The following is a 21833-nucleotide window of genomic DNA, read 5'->3' as shown; positions in this document are numbered from 1 at the left end:
TTTCACTCCTCAGTCCTTCCAAACCAGAAAGTTGAACAATAAAAATAAAAGGAGATCATGTATAAGGGTAAATAATGGAGTCAGAAATAAAAATATAAGCATTTTCTAATTAGTACAATTTTGCATTGTAACCAGCCAACTGTCGTGGGTTCAAGCAATCAAACTGTAAAAATTACAGTAAATCAAGTTGTAGATGACATCAACCACCTCGCTTACAAACCATTGAGCCAAAGAATCCAATATCACAAATTACGAATGTCAATGCAGATTCACAATTGCAAATAACTCTTACGAATTACCAGTTCCTACTTCATCTACATCAATTCAGATTCCATTATTTTACGGCAACTATGTTATAGATCCGGAAGAACTTGCATCATAGCAGACCAGCTCTCAACACCCAGCTCTTAATCCAAAACTGAATCCAAGCTCATATCTTGAATAAAAGACAATGGTGCATTTTTCTAAATGGAACATACACACTCTTCAACATGGAGAGATACTTTGTCGGTTCTTTCTGCTGTCTCTCAACAATCATCATAAATTTACTTGCTCACACTTCTCGCGAGCAATAGAAGCCGAGAGAATTCCAAGATCATGATTTAAGACTGTTAATGCAGACTCGCACTCAGAGATAATTCTTGTTACAGGAGAGGGTTCACCTGCAACCGTTTCAGATGATCCAACTGCAAGAGCGGCATGCGAGTCTCTCAGGCTCCTCAAGTTGCCCAGGAACTGCCATAGAAGCAAAAGAATCTCAAGTTCACTAACAAACCCAAAATATGTGAAGGATAGTTAAAATGTTGCATAAATATGAAAATAATCGAATATTCTAGGACTGAAAGTACAAAACTATATATATGAAGTGATACTGGATATATCATGTGTCATTTTAGTTTATATTAGCATCATTTCCAACCTGCTCTCCCCCTCCCAGTGTATGTGCGCATACTCTCTTTATTTATGCACATCATATTTTGATATTTTCTCTTGCCATAATAAATTCAGATGATGATTCTTGCATAACAAATATGCATGTCTTCCAGCCATTGTATGTGGATTAACCATTCTTTTCAGGATTACATTTAGGGTTTATGATCAGGCTAATTATATAAGACAGGAAAACAGCAAGTAAATAAATCCTAAGTCGTGCAAGTTGGCAGAAGATTCTTCAGTTGTGCAGGATCAATAGGGAAGTGGAGTATTGGTCTGCAGAATTGAGTTGGGCAGTGAGCAGATTGAAGGGGAAAGCTTTGATCTCCATCATATTGTGCATAGGTTGGAGTGCCAACGTATACCAGATATGGAGGGAGAGGAATTACAGCAAGTTTAAGCACAAGGAAGAGGCAGCTGCACAGGTGCTTGATCGAATTAAAGATGCTATTAGGCTTCGATTACAGAGAATAAGTCAGATTGTTGCAGATCCTGTTAATAAGGAGCTATGTGAAGCATGGAACCTTAATGTTGCTATGTTAGAATAGGCTGCAATTAGAGCTCCATATACTGATAGATTATGAAAGATAGTTATATTGTTGCGTTGTAGCAGAATTCTACTAACTTGATTAAATAAAACAACAACTTAACCCAAAAAAAAAAAAACTTTAGATTTCATCTATCTGAGCTTCCCATTGTTGTTGATCATTCATCCAAGTTTCCACAAAACAATTAATTTCCCAAAGCTATCAATCTAACCTTTCTAGCATTTGTTGAATTTAACACAGCTTTTAATTGAAACTTTTAAAATCTAGACCTGATTCACCTGAAAGCTAATTTATTGAAAGCAAGATATTAGAGATTCATTTCCTCTACCAATTCAGATAGATGTGAGAGGAATGAAAGGTGTTAGGGGAAACACCTTGGGTGACAGTATTCATTTCAGCACATAGTCCACATAAGATGACCCTGCTCTTGTATGTGTACAAACACATGGGCACAAATGTATATGCATTCTCATGAAAGCAGATGATAACACTCTGTTAGTAAATCTCTCTTCCTATCAAACCACTGAAAAAAGAAGTATTCATCTTCCTACATCACAAGTTAGGAGAGGAGAAAGATGGAATCAACATTGAGATACCTTCAAAAGCATCTTATAAGCCTCCAATAAGCGATTTGCAGCAGGCCCAAACCCATGAAGTTGTGGTACCTCCATCATGTGTGTCCATGGACGAATTTCCTACAAGGAAAACTTTCAAAATTAAGACCATTCATTGACAGAGGAAAATATGACGATAGTTCTACAGAGAAATTCTAGGGCATCAGAACTCAATGATTATATTAAGTGCAGAACACCTTACTGAGACCAGATAAATGAATACATGCTAGAATAAGGTTTTATGCAGATCTAAAGCGGCATTGAAGTCAAAACTAAAACTTCAGACCATTTATATATTGGAAATTAAACCAAAAGCTTTTCCCGTAACAACCTTCTTTATAGGGATGTGGGACATCAAAACAAGAAATGTTATTAAGTAAAATCAAGAGAGTAAACCATATACCCACCTAAATGGGGTTGGCTATATCTTTCTATGTTATGCCACTACACAGTATCAAGAGCATGAAGAAAAAGTGCATATAAGTGTAAGACATAGAAGTAGCAAGATCTTTCAAGCTTAAATATAGGAGATAACTGAGAATAAACATATAGAAGCATATCAACCGAAAGCAACAGCAAGACTGACCTTGGTATAAATCGTATTGAACGATCTTGCCGTTTCAAGGAATGATTCCAAATGTGCCCGCAGTTTAGATTCCACTTCCATATACTCCTCATCAGGATTGTAAGCATGCTACAAAGTGGGGAAAAAATTGAAATTAAATAAACAAAATACAAGTAATTAGTAACAGACACATGAGCATGCACAAACACATAAAACAAAATTATGTGCACAAACATACAGCAGGAAATCAAAATTTTGGCTGATTCATATCCAGAAAACACAAAATTTAGAAAACCATGTAGCCTCAGAAAATTTGCAAAGAGTATCTTCTAAATTGGTGGAAATTTTAAAAATATAAGAGCAAGTTTTGACAGTCTAGTAACAGAATAACCAACGCCCAAGCTCCATCTGACCGGAGATCAATTACATATTAGAAGCACAATCAACACAACTTTGAAAATTCCAAAAAAGTAAGCTCAGTAACAAATCCTAAATATTGTATTTTCATCTTAAGGACAAACCAATTCCCTATAGAGTAAATCCAATGTGGCACTGCTTTATTCCCAATAAAAACATCACATACAGTAAAAAGACGTCTTCAAAGAAAACATAACATCAAGTTGATCAAAAAGCACTGCATTTCCAGGAATTAAATGCAAGAAGTTTAACAGACACACACATGGAACTTTAAAGACATGTTGAACCATGAGCTGTGGAGCTAGGATAAACCTTCGATGCTAAGTCATCAACTTTTTGCTGAAGATTTGAGAGTATCTTGGACTGTTCTGAAAGCTTCGACTCCAGCTCAGAAACATCAGGTCTGCAAACAAACTTGATTAAAGGAAGACAATGTCACTACATCTGCTCCTAGCAAACTACACACGTGGTTGGCATGTAACTCGATGTCTGAAATTGTTATCAATTGCAATATAGGATCATTTTAATTGTAATGGGACCTATTCTGGGAGCAAGGTCTTCATAGCCTAAACAGTTCAGCTAAAGCACTATATAAGCTTCTTAATAGTGACATTGCAGAATAAGTAGAAGTGGGGTCTAATAGAGTTAGGAGGCTAGTAGCATTAGTGGACTAGCAGAATTATAACCCAACAGTCCATGACATATAACAATTCCATATTCTGGTTTAAATGGAGTCTAGATAAATGTACTAAGAGAAGCCCTACTAGCTAGTCTCAGGAAATGTTGACTACAATGGCAGCAATATGGTATGGTCGTATCAGGAAATGGGCAAAAAGCAACCTTTCAGGCTCAATCACATATTTGGGATTGATAACTGAGTATTTTTCATGGTGATAAATGCTAGCTCTCTGGAAGGGCCATGCTGAAGATGATCCTCAGTAATGGACATGGCAACATATCAGCAATTATTTTATAATCATCAACTTTGATGAATCTAGGGTTTTGTTGATCAGTTGATAGAGAATCAAAGTTCAAAAGGAGGAAAATGGAAGATTGACTTATAGTTATATTAAATAGTATGGTAAATAGAAGAGGAACAAGAAAAATAGAATCAGGTAAGGTATGTGGACACTAATAAGGCAAAAGAATAGTATAAAGTTTATTACGTTATACCAATGGATTTTTAAGTTTTATTGATGATTTTTTTAGCATCAGTATAGAGTAATTTTTTTGTAGTAGAGTTGGAGGAGATTGATAAGTTAAAAGAGATAATAAGATATATGGATTTTATGTATGTCTACAGAGAGGCTAACGCTTTTGTAGATTCGTTAGTAAAAATGATAGTGGATTCTACAATTTTATTTCATACTTCGTTATAAGGAAGGAAATATGTACTCATAGAATACAGATAGATTTAGGCATTGAAAGAATGGTAACAGCTGTAATGCCGAAAGCCTGTTGCATGTAATTTTGATTTTCATTAATAAAAGAGTAAATAGTGTAGGTAGTCCTTAAACTTTAGGCCAAACTCTATTTTAGTCCCTAAACTTTAAAAAATTCTAATCGATTTTTTAATTGTCCAAATAAGTATCAATATAGTTCTTCCATATGTTGGACCATCTAAATTAACAGAAAATCCCAAGTAGCATGACAGATAACTTTTAAAAACTTAAATGCGTGGAATTTTAAAGTTAACTTAAACATATGTAATTTAAAAATATGAAATTAAAAACAAAATAAACCCAAAATCAACACGTTGTTATAACTTAATTTTGTTTTTTCCTCCATTAACTGCACCAAAAGCTAGAGTTAAGCAGCAACTCTACCTTCGCCAAATGAAATGCAAAGGTTCAATAAAACTAATCCAACCCTTCTCCATTTGAGATTCTAGCGACTTCTCTCCTCCATCTTCTCTTTTCTTTCCTTTAAAATTAAAAGGAAGAAAGCAAAAAGAAATTGAGAGAAAAAAAATTAATGAAATCATTTTCATTTGTTTCAGATCTGAGTGTTGTTTCAGATCTGAGTGATAGGTTAATGACATTAGTTGATATTTAAGATGGCAAAGGTAGCCTTTCGGTTCCTATTTTGTGGTGTCTTGTGTTGGAATTTTATAGGCTCTTCTTATTACCCATAAAAATAGAGTTTCTTGTTATATATGATTATAGGAAACTTGGGTAGTTTATCTTTGTTTTTGTATTAAAAAAATTGAATGTTATGAAGAATTTGAGGTTATCTTGATTTATAATTCTTTTTATTAGTAAATGTATATGTGAGCAATGGATTGCACTATACCACTGATATGAAATAAATGCAACCATAAGATCTTTTTTTGAACACCATCGTTACTCCCATAAATGGCAAAAAAAATAATCTTTCCTGATTTCATATTGTAACACACAAATAATACTTTGCTCAGAAAATTCTAGTAAATCCACTTGTACATGATCTCTCCATAATATCCATATCCTTCCATTTGGAGATGTTGCATAATTGTGAAGAATACCCCAACCACGAAAATGCTTTTCTAGCACAGGCTGCGTTTTATGATGCTTTATTCTAGTTTCTAATAAACACACAATATCTGCCCTTATTCTATTTATTCTATCTACAACATTCTTTTGTTTTCGAGGATCATTACGTCCTTTAGTATTCCATACTATCAGTTTCATGTTAAAAAACAACTAGGCTTACCTCCAGAGGCAGTGGCTCCTGCCTTAACCTTCTTCCCCTTATCAATTGGACCTTTCTTCTTGCTTTTAAGGGCCTTCATTAAATTAGCAACACTTGCAGCTGCAGCTCTCTATTTCCTTGGTGAGAATGGATTATCTCTTTAGCCTCATTTTTTATAACTCTAATGTACACTGCCTTCATCCACTACCGATTCTGATTCCTGCATAGCTTCTAAGATCAAGAATCTATTAACAAAGCCTGCTCGAGCAGTTGGGAGTGCAATCGGAATCTCATTTTTCCTTATGGCACTATCTAGTTGTAACTTATCTACTTCAGTCATTTTTGCCTTTTGCATAGCCATATTACCCTTATCCTTAGGCACTCAAACCATTACTTCTATCTTTACTGTCTTTGTACAAGTTTTATCATTGTGCCCAAATATGCAACAGTGCTTGCATTTCTGTGGCATCCATGGAATTTTTACTGAAACAAACATCATTGATCCATCCTTCCTTTCCACATCAATGAACTTTGTCACTTCTATACTGGCCTTCATCTTAATACAAATCTTTGCATATGCTGGTCTCTACTTATTTGCAGTGATTGAATCCATATATAATGGGTTACCCAGGGCGCTAACTATATAGCTAAGTCCCTTTTTCGTATAGAGCTCAAGTGGTATATTGCCCAAGTGCACCCATATTGGCAGCATTTCCATGTTAAACTCTAATGATCGCATTCCTGGCTCCCATTTCTGAATAATCAATGGTTTGTTCTGGATATGCCATGGTCTATGTTCTATCACCCAATCCCTAACTTCCTCATTTGGGAATTGAATGACAAACAGATTTATTCCAGCAAGCTTGATCTCAATTAAACTGTTTTTCCCCAATAAAACATTAACCATCTTTTGAAATAAACTGAAATTTGGCATCATTCCAATGAACTGAGCTACGAGCGCGCTTTGCCATTGATAGATACATTCCTCGAAGGCATCATAAAGAGGTTTTACAGTTATTCTGCCATATGTCTGTTGAAGGGGAAAGTACTCCAATGCTTGATCCACTGAGGCTGCAAATAGATTCCTCCAATCCATTGTGCTCTCCTTTTGATTTACCTCTTCCATGTTTGATTAAACTCGGCCATCCATTTTTGCCCTAACTTCTTTGATCTCAAATCTCTCAATTGGATCGGAGGTCATTCCTGTTGAAATCCCCAATTTACTCATCACAAATTTGCAATAAGCTAATAAGAAATACGTACTCAACACGTATTAACAATAATGAGCAACTATAGCAAACAACTATGAAATATTGATGTGATTGGCCAAGAAAATGATGAGAAAATTGAGTAAGACGGGAAATTCCTTGGCTCAAAAAAGACCAACTAACGTGAGCTAGAAACTTTTTTACATTTAGCAACTATTTTACATTCATATATATATATATATATATATATATATATATAATTACAGTATTCCCATAGCAGCTTTACAATTACAACACCCTCTTCCATCCATATGCTAAATTGATGGTTTAATAGTTGAATAATTGAATCAAACCTTCTATTTCTCATTGCCTTGTTCTTTCAAAAAGAAATCATAGTGTTCGAATTTTTTCTTTCCATTTTTCTTTTTTTTTTTCTTTTAATTTTTTCCTACAAAAATCCGATTATAAATAGATTGTTCCAAACATTCAAATTTGGATGCAGAATTGAAAATTATTTTTCTAACTGTATAATGCTTGAATTTAAGATTATTTATATTGAAACAAATGAATTTAAAATCATTTAAAAATGTAATACAATTATGATTTATGATTAATCTTTAAAAATTTAATTATAAAATAATATCACTACGTAAAAATTATTGTTCATATTGTTGAAGAGAACCTTTATTAGGAATGTTCATAATTCAGTTTTAACCGAATTAATCAATTTAATTGATTTAATTCAATTAATCAGTTGATCACCAAGTTAATTTCGATTAAAATAATTTTAGAAAAATTTTAATTTTTGATTAATTAGATTTGAAAATTAAATTAATCAAAATTTTATCCGAAATATAATATAATCCAAATATAAAATAAAAAATACATAAAATTGATTTTATTTCTTAAGTTATTAGAGTTTTTAATATAATACTTTGATATTTGAATATTTTGTTAAATAATTTTATTTAATTTATTTAAAATATGAAAAATTAAGAATTAAAAATATAATTTAATTTAAATATATTTATTATTTGATTAATTAAAAAAATTAATCGAATTAATTGAATTAAATTAAATTAATTAATTTTTAAAATTAAAAATTTTATTTTAATTAATAAAAATAAAATAAAATAATTAATTTAATTTTAAATAATTTGATTTAAAATTAATCGAATAGATCGAAAGGACGCTCCAACTTTTATCAATGAGTTAAGTCTACTGTTGAGAACATGTTTTGACTTTTTGTTTGTTCTAACACGTTAATTGGTACAAAGATGTTATCCAAATTAAAATCCCAACCTCACTTTCCAAGAGCCCGCCATGCGATGTGACCATATATAGATATCAATCGAAACTTTCCCAAAGAAAATTCAATGTGTTCTTCCCTTCTTTTTTTTTTTTTTTTTTTTAACATTTCACATTAAGGAACCTAAAACAGAAGAAATAATCCACATTAAGGAACCTAAGACAGAAGAAATCATGTCCCAGGTCAATGCAGTCCACGCCTTCTTTTGGTCTTCAGTGTGCTTTGACTCAGGGATAAAGAAAGTAGTCGCCAATCGTCTTTCCAAAAATTTTCACAATGATAGCATTTTTCCATGGGGCCTTGATTCTGTTATTTTCTTCTTTTGAAAGAAGGATTGTTGGGATATCGTCTCCTTCGTCAGTTGCTTGGTCTGAATCTTTATCCATGAAGTTTGGTTTACTAACTAAAGAGAAAGACGATGAATCTTGATCTCCCATGAGGAAGCTCGATAGGACATAGTGGTTTTCGATTTAGATTGGATTTGAATTCAAATTAAATTTTTATTTGATTCGAATTGAATCAAATCGATTTGGTTCGGTTTGATTTATTAATTTTTAATTTTTATATATTATTTTAATATAAAAATTTAATATATTTAAATAAATTTTGATATAAAATTATTATTTTTATTTTATAAAAATTTAAAATAAGAACTTGAGCCTGCCATTTTGCTTGGTTTTCTCCTTTTTGTTCATTGTTTCTTATGATTGATCAAGCAATTGTTGAAGCTAAATTACAAGTGGAGTAATCTTTATTTCGGTGCAAACATTATAAATCAATTTAACATTTCCTAACTTTATAAACAACAAGTCATTTGTTTAAAAGCAAACTCTCAATGATTATAACTTAAGATTTTAATTTAAAAATCTTAATTTGAATCTTGATTATATAATTTAATTAGGTTTGGGTTAAAAAAAATTCCATCTTACTCATTCATGTCATTCGAGTTTTAAATAAAAATAATTTTTTAAGATAGCATTGAAACAATCGTTTTTTATGTTATAAAAAATTATTAAATTTTAATTTTAATTTTATTAATTCATATATTTATTTTTTAAAAAAATAATATTTTTTATTTTAAATTACATTTTTTTTTATAAAAATAGCTCGACCATACTATTTCTATGAGCTAATAGTAAAACCTAGTGATAATGTTAAAATTGTTGAAGCTTTCAATTATTGTTACTGTCGTGAAAACGCCAAGGACACCTACCAAATTCAGATTAGTTGCGCCAATAAAACCAATCAGCCTTGTTTGAAGAATAAAAATACCAATTTTTTCACCAACTTGGAAAAAAACAAGTACAATTTTGACAAATTCAAGCCTACGAAAATCATTCATTTGATATATAATATAAAAAAGAAAAGCAATACCCACCACCCATTTGACATTTTTGGAGGAAACAAAGAAAAAAAAAAAGAAGAGAAGACCAATAAATGAAGTGACTGATCGTTAATCACTTAAGCAAAGTCCTAACTCCAAAAAATGCATAAAAAAATAATTATAGACATAGATCATATGCTAATGTATAAGTTTATATGCTTTATATAGAAGGTCTTACCAAACAATTGTACTACATAAACAGGTAAACCTGTAAAAGGAAAAGAACAACAAGACGTTAAAGTACCAAATGAAATGTTTTATTTATTTTCAATCTCTGATGATATCAAATAAAAAATTTATTTATTGGATAATTAGAAAAAGGCACTAATTAAAGAAAGATAAAATGTTCATTACTATAAAGGATATTAAGAAAACTCACTAAAAATTATAAACTCAATTATACCTGCATTTAAAAAGCAAAGAAATTGTTAATAATGACTAATGAGAGTACTTGATAACTAATTAAAAAGCTTTACGCACCTAACTGCTTAAGACATCCATTATAATAGTAAACAATAAACATAATCTCTCAATGTGACAAATCCAACATAATCATGATAAAGTTTAATAAAGTGTTTTTTTAATGTCTTAAAAAAATTACAATTTTAATCAAATATTATATTAATATAAAATTTATTAACTTAAAAATATACAAACAAGTTAATCAATGAATCAAGAAAAAATAAAAAAAAATGTAACATAAAGTTGAATTAAATTCACACATAATTGGATTTGATTCTAGAACTCTATGATCCAAAGATCTCATCTTCATCACTAAATTTAGAGATTAAAAAAATTATAAATATTAAAATTTAAATCTCAAAATTTATTAAATAACATCTTTAAAACTAATTTCATAAACAATTGAATTAAAACTCCCAATTCCACCCTTATTTTTCTTTTTACCAATATCACAGCTATTGTTAACAACACCCTTCACTCTAAATCCTGGACTCCACATGCCATGCTTTCAAGGGAAAAAAAGAGGGGGGGGGGGGGGGTACGAAATTACTTACACAGAAAGCAGATAGCCTCGTGAGGCGGGTCAGCCCAATATTGAAGCTCAAAACCATGGAGGAGCTCGTTGTGAATGTCTGCATAGGAAAGATTTTCACTGTAAATTGCTGGAGAAGATGACTTCACCACCATGTCTATCCTGCACAAATCTGCAACATCTCCCATAACAGCATGCCCCAACAAAACATAAGAATAATATTGCCTTTTCACCATACAAGGCCCTGTTTCTATGTAGAGAGAAGAATCAACTGGATTTTCACAACTCAAGTATAAAACACTTTTGCTTTTCTTTGGATAAATGTAAGAATTGTTACTAGAAGGAGTGAAAGAACGAAAAGGAAGGGTGGAGCAGTTGTCCTTTTGAAGACTAGCATCAACTACTCTGATGGTGGAATTTTGGTAATTGATTTCCAGCACGTAGTGCTTCACGGCATTATTCAAGTAAAAAATTGTGTTGTTGTTCTCGCATTCAAGCTGGTAAATGGGTTTACGGCAGTTTTTTTTAGGATGGGCGCCTTTCAATCCGAAAGGGTGAGAGATGTTGAGAATTTGGCCGCAAGAAGAGGGTTTATCGCATTCGCAATTATGGAGTTTCTTTGCACCGCAACGAAGAAGAGATGGGTGTACAAGTAGAAGCAGAAGAAAGAAGTTTGTGCAGATAACCCTTCCCAAATACATGGTGATAGAGGATAGCTAGTATACCGTAAGATAACGGAAAGACTTAGAAGAGGCCAGGCGCACAGATATCTATTTATGTATCCATATTGAATGAGATATTCAATTTTTTTACCTGGATGAAGATTAATAGGGATGAAGATACGAATTAAATTTTGAATAAGAGAAAAGGAATGGATATAATTTTAAATATTTTATTATATATAAGTACGGAGATGGGTAATATGATATCCGTATTTTATATATTTTTAATAAATTAATTTTTATTTAATCATATAATTGTATTTTAGATTAATTTTAATTAATATATTTGTATTTAAAAATTTTATATTTATAAAAAAATTATATAAATGTGTAAGATAAAAATATATAAGTTAAAAAATATTTTTTATTTTTTTAAAGTTATCATTACAAAAATTATTTATATCCATTAAATACTTACAGAAATAAAAATGAGAATAAATTTAAAATACTTCTTGGATATATGTATGTAGATAGATATAATATAAAAAATAAATAATAGGGATAGAAATGAAAAAAATCAATAATGGGGATAGAAATAGAGAATGCTTTGCCCGTTGTATATCCTATCCTATAACATCCCTAATTAGATGGTAAAATTAAAAAAAAAAAAAAAAAACCCAACAAAACCAAAAGATATTCAACCCATAATATTTGATTCGGTTCAATCAAATTGATTTGGTTTGAATTTTAATTCATAAGTTAAAAATTAAAAATTTTCAAATAGTCAAATTTCATTATTTATTTATTATTTTAATTTGATAAAATAAAAGATTAAGTTCTTTTTCAAAATTGATGTAAACAAAGTAAAAATCGTATGAGAAATTAAAAAAATCTTTAAAATTTTAAATATTGATCCAATCCAAACTGTTGGAATTAGGTTTCATATAATTTGATTCAATTTTTTTTAATGAAATTTGATTTAATTTTAATTTCACTTATAAAAATCCAAACACTGCATGCTAATTGTATTTTACCTAACATTAAACCAGAACGAGCGTCCTATCTTGTGGATAATTACCTAATTATACAGCAAGTTGAGTTTTTTTTTTTTTTTTTTTTTTATAACTCAGGTTTGTAAATTTTTAGATTTTAAGAGGAAAAATAATTTAAAGGGAAAATGATATTTAAAGAAAATACGTGATTCTTAGGTTTTGTACATTTTGTTGACTTGAGAAATATAAAATTTTTATATTTGGTTTAGATTTTTATATTTGGTTTAGGAGAGTTAAGATAACCTATTAAAAATTTTTTTATTATACTATCCTTGATAATACAAAAAAAAAAAGAAAATCGTGACATTGATAATACTGATATGGGAATAACACGTTGTCTTTGTTTAAACTAAATAATTTTGAAAAAAAATTTATTTTTTCAACAAATATAATTTTACAATTTTAATTATTATTCTAACATTATTGTCTTTATACAAAGAAAAAATGTGGACCAACTTTTAGATTTTATATGTAATATATTAAATAAAGATATTTTACGTTTTTTTTTTTTTTCATATTTTCAACAATAATTACAATTTTTATTAAAAAAAGTTGCTTCTATTAAATACTTTTTAAAATATTTTTTTTTTTTATATTTTTAACAAAAATTGCATTGCTATTTTAAAAACATTATCTTTTCAACAAAGATTAAGTTTTTATATTAGAAACATCATCTTTATTAAATTTTGAAAATTAGTTTTTTCAAGTTTTCTACAAATACTTTCATTTTTCATTTTAGAAACATTGTATTTATTAAAATTTTAAAAATATTTTTTTTATATTTTCAATAAAAATTACATTTTTATCTTAGAAACGTTTTTTTTTTAAAAAAAAATTGCATTTTCTATCATAGAACTGTTGTTTTTATTAAATTTTGAAAAATATTTTTTCATTTCTACAACAAAAATTACATTTTAATTTTAGAAATACAGTTTTTTTAACAAAGATTGCTTTTTTTTATCTTAAAATGTCATTTTTGTTAAATTTTGAAAAGTAATTTTTTTTTTCATATTTTTAACAAACATCACGTTTTTTATTTTAAAAATGTCAACTTTGTTGAATTATGGAACAAAATTTTCATGTTTTCAATAAAAAGCTTGTTTTTAATTATAACTTTTGTGAGAATTTCAATAATATTGTGTTAAAAATGTGATTTTTGTTTCAAATATATTAAGAAAAAAATTATTTTTAAAATATTGTATAAAAAATTACTATATTTTCAAGATAAATAATGTTGTTTTATATAATATGAAAATGCAATTAAATGAGGGTAAATTAAAAAAATTTCACTCTTTTCTGGAATCTTAAAAAACCTTGAGTTTTTTTTATTTCAACTACTTTCTCATTTTTTAATATTGTTGGAAATTTTAAAATAACCTAATAATCACATTCCCATGAACTAAATCAAAGATTAAAATTATAAAAAAAAAAAAAAGATTCAAAGAGAAAAAATTATTTTCCCTTAAACCAAACACCTCCTTAAAATTTTTAAACATGATTTTTCAAATGAAGAAAAACAATAGTACATTCCTTTTTCCTTTTCTTTTCTTTTTTTTTTCCTCTCAACTTAATTAACAAAGATAGATAACAAAGTAAAAAAAACAAAAAGATTCGAGAATTAATACACTTATAATTATATTCAAAGTATAAAATTCAAATCTCTTTTCTTTAAAATTTTTAAATTAAAAAAAAAGTATATTATTTAAGAGGACCGGGACAAAAATTAGCTTTAAAATTTCTTTACAAAAAGATTCATAAAGTGGTTTTGGAGATTAAAAAAAAAAGAAGATAAAATTCAAATTATATTCCACCAGTAACTAAGTTGTGTTAGCTAATTAATAGTACTCCATTAGGAGTTGAGGATCCAAGACAACTTGGGTCAACGACTCTCAAAGTCACAAATATATCCCAATCAGTCAAGACCTGGATTAAGTTTTTGAAGTTAAATTCGTAAATTTTTTATTAAAAATTATTTAATAAAAGTTTTTTTAAAAAATATAAATTAATAAATTAATAGAGTTTATGATAAGATTAATAATATATGAAAAAAAATTTAAATATTATTTTTGTTCATATTTATTTAGTATTTATCTAATGATAAAAAATTTGTCAAAATTTTTTATAAAAAATCTATAAAAAAATCAAAATTTATTAAATTATTTTTCAAATTTTGTACATTAATCTATATAATAAAATCTTTCAAATTCTCTATTTAAATTTTTATATAATTATTTTTAATAAAAAATTTCATAAATTTTACTTAAATAACTTCATCTAAATTTTTTCTTATTCTATTAATTAAAAGATTTTTCCAAGAATTTAAGTGCCACATCTAAATAAGCAGATGCATCCAATTCCAAGGCGTGTATGCGCGTTGCTAGTTGCATTATTTGGACTTAAATTCCCCAAAGAAAATTAGTTGGCATTATTTGACATATCTTCCCAGGAAACTGCAATTACTGAAAAAAAGAATTGACACCAATGGTTACTTGACCCAATTTCCACTCTTATCTTTCTTTTTCAACATTTTGGAAATCAAACGATTCTATAATTTTTTCGTCAAAACCCACTAATGACGGTCACTTTGCTTTGCCCCTAACTGGGTCAATAGTCGTTGCATATTGACCCAAATGACCAACTCTCCATGTCACTTTGCTTTGCTGTCAATTGGGCTAAGTTTCAAAGGAATATGTTTGAAAAAAAAAAAAAAAAAAAACCTTTCCAAGTGATATATTTTATCCTTTTCAACTTATTAAAATTTCTTTGATATGTGACTGGTCATTATGCTCCATAAATATTTATTTCCCGTCAACTGGGTTACGCCATGATTTTCTAGACCTTGAAAAAAGTAATAAAAACAAAAACATCATAATCAATTGACGTACTACGCGTCTTTAGCCATTTTGAAGTCTCACTTCCTCTTTCACCTCAAATTTGATATTTTTTAATAAATATTTTAATATAATTTTTAATATAATTTTAACTAATCAAATAAATATTTATTAAACTTAAATTATAAATAATATATTTAATAATTTTTTACATATTATAGATTTTTTCATTTAACTTTATCAATTCATTGATTTTAACTTTTTAATTTTAATTTTTATTAAAAATAAAAATTACATGAACTTTATATAAAAGAATTTTATATAAGTCATTTTTTAATATATTGGTTAATTTTAAGATTTTTGAAGTTTGGCTTTTTTATAGTTGGATATATTCTTAAGGATTTATTTATTATGTAAATGTTGGATTTGATTTTTTTTGCAAAGTTTAAAGGGTTTTGTAATTGCTAAAAATATTTTTTTCCCTATTACTCACCTCCCATTTTTTATTTTTTAATTTTGTTATAATTATAATATAATGAAATAAATAAAAAAAATTTCAAAAACTTTTTTAAAAAAATTTTAAAATAACACGTGACGAGCAAAAAGTTTATCACATATCAACATATTAACTCTTAAAAGAGTTTTTGAAAGTTGATTAAAAAAATTAAAAATTGACACGTGGTAAACAAAAAGATTTGCCACATGTCATGTCACATGTTATCATTCTATCGCTTAAATATAATTTTAATATATAATTATAGACTACAAATTATTATTAATTTAAATAATTTAAAATATATATTTTAAAAAATATTGACGTAATAACCAAATTATTATAATATAGATAGTACAGATATAATATATATAATAAATTATTATAATGTGAGCGCATAATAATATATGCATGGTCTTGTTGTAAACAAATAAGAAATTATTGGTAAAAATGAAATTTAAAATTAATTAATAATAGATGAAAATATTTAATTTAAATATAAAATTATATGAAACATAACATTTGACAATAAATTTAGAATTTAACTCAATTTTAAGTAATTTATTTAATTACTTTTAATATGTGACATTTAATAATTTTAAATTTTAAATTTTAACATTTATCTTTTTTTTATCTCAAATTGCAGCCTATTAAAAAAACATAAGTGCAATAACAGCGCCTAAAAACACTAACTGCTATGAAAAGATAAACTCCCATTTAATTGGGTTGGGTGATAAACTTATTAAGATTGTTTGAATTCTTTCAAATGTCTTAAGTGCATGATGTTATAATAAAAAAAAATTTTTAATTTTTTCTTTTCATTTTTTTTTGTATGCTCCCGCTATCATTCGAGAAAGGTGTTTTATTTTAACAAACCATTCTTAACGAAAGTTAATGTGAGAAAAGGCTCATATGGGATGAACCATTTAAAGTGTCAAATAATTCATTTCACTCCATAAAAAGAATTAGTTGATTATAACTCAAATTATCTTAAGTGTAATAAGATTTTTCTTTTTTGTTAATGTACCTCTAGACACCAACAAAGACCAATTTGGGGTATCGAGCTGAGAGGTTAATATGTTTGAGGTTATTTTAAAAGAATTGGAGGCTTTGGTTTAGGAAATTCTCGAAATTATAGCATAGCCTTAACCCATTAAATTATTACATTCAAATTCTAAAAAATTTCATGTTTTGTCTGAATTTTTAAGAATCTCTTTTTTTTTTTTATTTTGAAATTAATTGTCTCATTTTTCATTACCTAAAAAAAGATTATCACCATTTTTAGCATAATATTCTCGAGCCTTTCCATCCTGCGTCCACGCATAAAACCTAGCCCCCTAAACAGCCTAGCCCCCCCTCGCAGCCCTTCTACTAACAATCCCAAGCACCCAAACAAACAAACATAAAAAAAAAAAACACAATCCTTCCAAAAGGGAGGAATCTCAGTGCCATAGCTCTCTGTATAAAAGTAAAAATCATTAGTTTTAGTTAAAAAAATAAAAAAATGATCAATGACCATCGATGGCAACTTCAGGCGATAACTGGTACAATGGCACGATGCCGAACTCTGACAAAGCTTAAGAGAATTTTTTGACAGAAAGAGGATTTTTTTAAGAAAAAGGTTTAGAAATGAAAAGATAAAAAATTTTGGCATTTATAAAAGACCAAAGAACCAAAATGGCATCGTTTTGAGAAACAGATCCGTGCATTAAGCCGCAGGTGATCCACAACCTGTGCACCTAACCTGGCCTTCTTTTGGTCTTCATTGTGCTTTGACTCTGGGATAAAGAAAGTTGTAGCCAATCGTCTTTCCAAAAATTTTCACAATGATAGCATTTTTTCATGGGGCCTTGATTCTGTTCTTTTCTTCTTTTGAAAGAAGGATTGTTGGGATATCGTCTCCTTCATCAGTTTCTTGGTCTGAATCTTCATCCATGAAGTTTGGTTTACTAACTAAAGAGAAAGACGATGAATCTTGATCTCCCATGAGGGAAGCTCGATAGGAAATAGTGGTAGGCTGATGATCAGACATATCTAGGTGTAGAGATTGCATTGATAACGTTTTAAATTGGATTTGATTTAATTTTTTTAAATATGATATAATATTATAAAAATTTAAATTTAAATTTGAATTCAAATTAAATTTTTATTTGATTCGAATTGAATCAGATCGAATTTTATTGATTCGATTTGGTTCGGTTTGATTTATTAATTTTTAATTTTTATATATTATTTTAATATAAAAATTTAATATATTTAAGTAAAATTTGATATAAAATTATTATTTTTATTTTATAAAAATTTAAAATAAGAACTTGAGCCCGCCATTTTGCTTGGTTTTCTCCTTTTTGTTCATTGTTTCTTATGATTGATCAAGCAATTGTTGAAGCTAAATTACAAGTGGAGTAATCTTTATTTCGGTGCAAACATGATAAATCAATTTAGCATTTCCTAACTTTATAAACAACAAGTCATTTGTTTAAAAGCAAACTCTCAATGATTATAACTTAACATTTTAATTTAGAAATCTTAATTTGAATCTTGATTATATAATTTAATTAGGTTTGGGTTAAAAAAATTTTTCATCTTGACTCATTCATGTCATTCGAGTTTTAAAGAAAAATAATTTTTTAAGATAGCATTGAAATAATTGTTTTTTATGTTATAAAAAATTATTAAATTTTAATTTTAATTTTATTAATTCATATATTTATTTTTAAAAAATAATATTTTTATTTTAAATTACATTTTTTTTAATAAAATAGCTCGACCATATTATTTCTATGAGCTAATAGTAAAACCTAGTGATAATGTTAAAATTGTTGAAGCTTTCAATTATTGTTACTGCCGTGAAAACGCCAAGGATACCTACCAAATTCAGATTAGTTGCGCCAATAAAACCAATCAGCCTTGTTTGAAGAAAAAAACAAGTACAATTTTGACAAATTCAAGCCTACGAAAATCATTCATTTGATATATAATATAAAAAAAAAAAGCAAAACCCACCACCCATTTGACATTTTTGGAGAAACAAAGAAAAAAAGAAGAGAAAACCAATAAATGAAGTGAGTGATCGTTAATCACTTAAGCAAAGTCCTAACTCCAAAAAATGCATAAAAAAATAATTATGGTCAAACTAATGATGGCATTGATATAATTATATTTTAAATTTTATTATTTTTATATTTTTTATTTATATTATATTCATATAATATTATTATATTTTCAATTTTAAATTATATAAAAAAAAATTGGTCTAGAATTCTATTCATTTTTTTCTTTTGAAGTGATAGGCCACCAACTTTGCTGCTTCCCCGTTGGTTCAAGGAATCGTATTCACAATTTTAAGTATAACTTTTGTTTATAAAAAAGAAAGATTATCAAAAAAAAAAAAAGAGAAGTTGGCCAAATTTATTTTAATGCATTTTATGCCTTGCTTTTCATATAATCATTGACGAATTTAAAATTTTTTTGTTTATTTATAATATTAAAAAATATATTAATTTATTAAAAAAAATTAAAAATTTTTAAAGTGTTTAAACAAAATTTTTAATTTTCAATTTTAATTTTTGAGATGCCCACTGTGGATCTACGTGTTTGTAATTTTTGTTTTGTATTATTATATGAGGATAATAAATTTTTTAAATGAAGATATGGACAAAAATGTTATCAAAATTAAAATCCCAACCTTGCGTTCCAAGAGCCGCATGCGATTTGACTATATACATCAGCCCTAAAAAAGGTACTTTGATTCTACCTATTAAATTTTGAATCGATTTAATTTTTTTTAAATTAATTTATTTTTAAATTAGGTATTAAATCGAGTCAATGATAAAAAAATCATAATTAAGTCTAAATTAAATTTTAAGTAAATTTGATCTTATCCTATATGATATATATATAATTATTTTAATTAATTAATTTTATATTTATATATATATCATATTTATTTAATTTTATATTTATATTTTTAAAAAATATTTTATATTTAAAAAATAATATTTTATTAATTTTAAATTGAATCAGATCGAATATGATTTTATATAATATTAAATCGAATCAAATTCAAGTATGAAAAAAATTAAAAAATTAAATCGAATTAGATTCAAATAATTTATATATATAATTGAATCAAATTTAAAATAAATAAAAATTAATCTCGACTTGATGTTAACATCACAATTAATCCAAACTTTCATAAAGAAAATTCAATGTATTCTTCTCCATTTTTTTTATTCATTTAACATTTTCGATTTATACAAAAAGCAAGTTGGGGTTTTAATATATAACAGACCGTATTGATGGTAAAACTTTTTCATTATATCAATAAAATTAAAATATTAGTATATTTTTTTGTTATTTTTTAAAAGATATTATTATTTTATTAATTTTATTTGTAAAATTTTAAAAAAAAATTTAATGTGATAATTTGTTTTTATATATATTAAATTACATAATGAAAAATTTTCTATTTCATGAATGTCACTATTTATTTTTTAAAATAAGAATTAAAAACTTTCAAATTAAAAATTTTAATTTATTTTGAAATTTATATTTGATATATTACAAAATATAAATTTTATATACTATCAATAAATTAAATGATACAATTCCATTAATAAAATAAATCAAATAAAATCATTTTATTAATAATTAAATTTTATAAAAAATATTAATTTTTATATATTTATTTTAAAAATTAATATTTACTCATTAATAATATGATATTATTTAATTTATTTATAATATATAAAATTTATATATTAATAGTATTAAATATAAACTCTATCTTTTTTAGAACTATTATAAATTTATAAAACATAGTCACGACAAGAAGAGTGCTAAAAGAGTAAAAGCAAAGACAAAATTACTATATATATGATGTTAAATGAAGAAGATTGGGATATCAAACAATATGGCGGAAGAAGTGAAGCTTTTGAAGACATGGTCATCCCGTTTTGGATTAAGGGTTGTTTGGGCGTTGAAGCTAAAGGGTATACAGTATGAAGCATTTGATGAAGATCTATCCAACAAGAGTGCTTTACTTCTTCAGTATAATCCCGTCTACAAGAAAGTTCCAGTGCTTGTTCACAATGGAAAACCCATCTCGGAGTCGCTTGTGATTCTTGAATATATTGATGAGACATGGAAGCAAAATCCCATGTTGCCCCAACATCCTTTGGAGAAAGCCAGGCAACGCTTCTGGGCCAAATTCAACGATGAAAAGGTCAAAACTTTTGTTTCTGCAAGTACTGATTTTTGTTTTATATATATATGGTAACTGATGTGATTATATTGGTGTAAAATATTGACAATTTATGTATTAATATTATGTTTTATACAAGAATTATTTGTTTAATATAAAAAACATTTGATTTTTGTTAAATTCTGTATCATTTTCTTTACTTTTTCTTATCCTTTTTTTGTCATATTATCTAATTCTAAATTATTTTGTCAATGACAAAACATGATGCAGCTTCTACCATCAATATCGGGTATTTTCACCAAAGAAGGAAAAGAGCGAGAGGAAGCTGTTGCAGCATCACTGGAGAACTTGAAATTTGTAGAAGAAGAGCTGAAGGGAAAGAAATTCTTCGGTGGAGAAAAGATAGGACTGGCTGATCTCGTTTTTGGTTGGCTTGCAAACTTGATCTGTGTTTTTGAAGAGGTACTTGGCTTTAAAATAATTGATGAGAGATTTCCATTGTTATTGGCCTGGATGAAGGAGTTTTCGCAACTCCCAATAATCAAAGACAACTGGCCACCTCATGACAAGATGATCATCAAGTACCAAGAACAATATGACAAATACCATCCTGCGAAATGAACTGTTGTTAGGTTTTCCATGGATGGTTTGCAATAAAATTTGGGCATCACATTGAACTGTTTATGCAGACAAGGCCTTTGAGCCTGTTTAGTACTGTTACCATAAATGGGGATTTTCCCTTGTGCTTTATCAAGAAACAGAAGTTGTAATACGAGGGAGATTGCCTTATCAATTTGTTGCTGTTTCCTTTTTTAATTTTTTGGACTATAATTAATGTTGAAATTCGAGATCCAAGCTAACTCCAATATCACAGAGCTAGCTCTCCTTGACCGTAGAATGCAAGGAAACAACTTAATCAAGTGGATCATAAGTGGAAATGAATAATA

At 27.5% G+C, this 21833-nt stretch overlaps 3 protein-coding genes across 6 annotated transcripts; 1 reads left to right on the top strand and 2 right to left on the bottom strand.

Moving 5' to 3' along the window:
* Positions 1-60: 60 nt before the first annotated feature.
* LOC111297442 (AUGMIN subunit 7-like) lies at positions 61-6108 on the bottom strand. Its single transcript, XM_089741730.1, has 6 exons — positions 5943-6108; positions 5769-5830; positions 3390-3491; positions 2682-2789; positions 2078-2176; positions 61-735 (listed from the first exon to the last, which is right to left on the bottom strand). Exons 1-6 carry the CDS (start codon positions 6106-6108, stop codon positions 538-540), a joined length of 735 nt encoding a protein of 244 aa, XP_089597856.1. The 3' UTR covers positions 61-537.
* On the bottom strand, positions 5433-11468 carry LOC111288229 (LEAF RUST 10 DISEASE-RESISTANCE LOCUS RECEPTOR-LIKE PROTEIN KINASE-like 2.8). Of its 4 annotated transcripts, none has more exons than XM_089769095.1 (4): positions 10665-11468; positions 10028-10051; positions 9827-9856; positions 5433-6950 (listed from the first exon to the last, which is right to left on the bottom strand). In XM_089769095.1, the coding sequence occupies exons 1-4, from the start codon at positions 11341-11343 to the stop codon at positions 6880-6882; spliced, it is 804 nt and encodes a 267-aa protein (XP_089625221.1). In that variant the 5' UTR covers positions 11344-11468; the 3' UTR covers positions 5433-6879. The 4 variants fall into 4 exon arrangements, with proteins under 4 accessions (XP_089625221.1, XP_089625223.1, XP_089625222.1 ...); XM_089769097.1 differs by having other exon boundaries at positions 5433-6970; positions 10665-11465; XM_089769096.1 differs by lacking the exon at positions 10028-10051 and having other exon boundaries at positions 10665-11466.
* A 9102-nt stretch (positions 11469-20570) lies between these two features.
* On the top strand, positions 20571-21702 carry LOC111296488 (putative glutathione S-transferase). Its single transcript, XM_022890825.2, has 2 exons — positions 20571-20907; positions 21157-21702. The coding sequence occupies exons 1-2, from the start codon at positions 20596-20598 to the stop codon at positions 21505-21507; spliced, it is 663 nt and encodes a 220-aa protein (XP_022746560.1). The 5' UTR covers positions 20571-20595; the 3' UTR covers positions 21508-21702.
* The last annotated feature ends 131 nt before the right edge of the window (positions 21703-21833 follow it).

Source organism: Durio zibethinus, chromosome 12 (assembly GCF_047325235.1).
Source record: "Durio zibethinus cultivar Kanyao isolate XHJ-2024 chromosome 12, ASM4732523v1, whole genome shotgun sequence".
NCBI lineage: Eukaryota > Viridiplantae > Streptophyta > Magnoliopsida > Malvales > Malvaceae > Durio > Durio zibethinus.
Note: the sequence above shows the minus strand (reverse complement) of the source record. Positions and strands in the feature narration are given on the sequence as shown.

Excerpts from the sequence above, each read along its gene's own strand:
- LOC111296488 (XM_022890825.2), top strand. The coding sequence starts at position 20,596 with ATGGCGGAAGAAGTGAAGCTTTTGAAGACATGGTCATCCCGTTTTGGA. Across the intron at positions 20,908-21,156 it reads CCAAATTCAACGATGAAAAG|CTTCTACCATCAATATCGGG; the intron begins GTCAAAACTTTT and ends AACATGATGCAG.
- LOC111288229 (XM_089769095.1), bottom strand. The coding sequence starts at position 11,343 with ATGTATTTGGGAAGGGTTATCTGCACAAACTTCTTTCTTCTGCTTCTA. Across the intron at positions 9,857-10,027 it reads AATTGAGTTTATAATTTTTA|GTTTACCTGTTTATGTAGTA; the intron begins GTGAGTTTTCTT and ends TTCCTTTTACAG. Across the intron at positions 6,951-9,826 it reads TTATGTAGTACAATTGTTTG|GAATGACCTCCGATCCAATT; the intron begins GTAAGACCTTCT and ends GGATTTCAACAG.
- LOC111297442 (XM_089741730.1), bottom strand. The coding sequence starts at position 6,108 with ATGGCTATGCAAAAGGCAAAAATGACTGAAGTAGATAAGTTACAACTA. Across the intron at positions 3,492-5,768 it reads AGGAGCCACTGCCTCTGGAG|TTTGTTTGCAGACCTGATGT; the intron begins GTAAGCCTAGTT and ends CCTTTAATCAAG. Across the intron at positions 2,177-2,681 it reads TCAATACGATTTATACCAAG|GAAATTCGTCCATGGACACA; the intron begins GTCAGTCTTGCT and ends TTTTCCTTGTAG.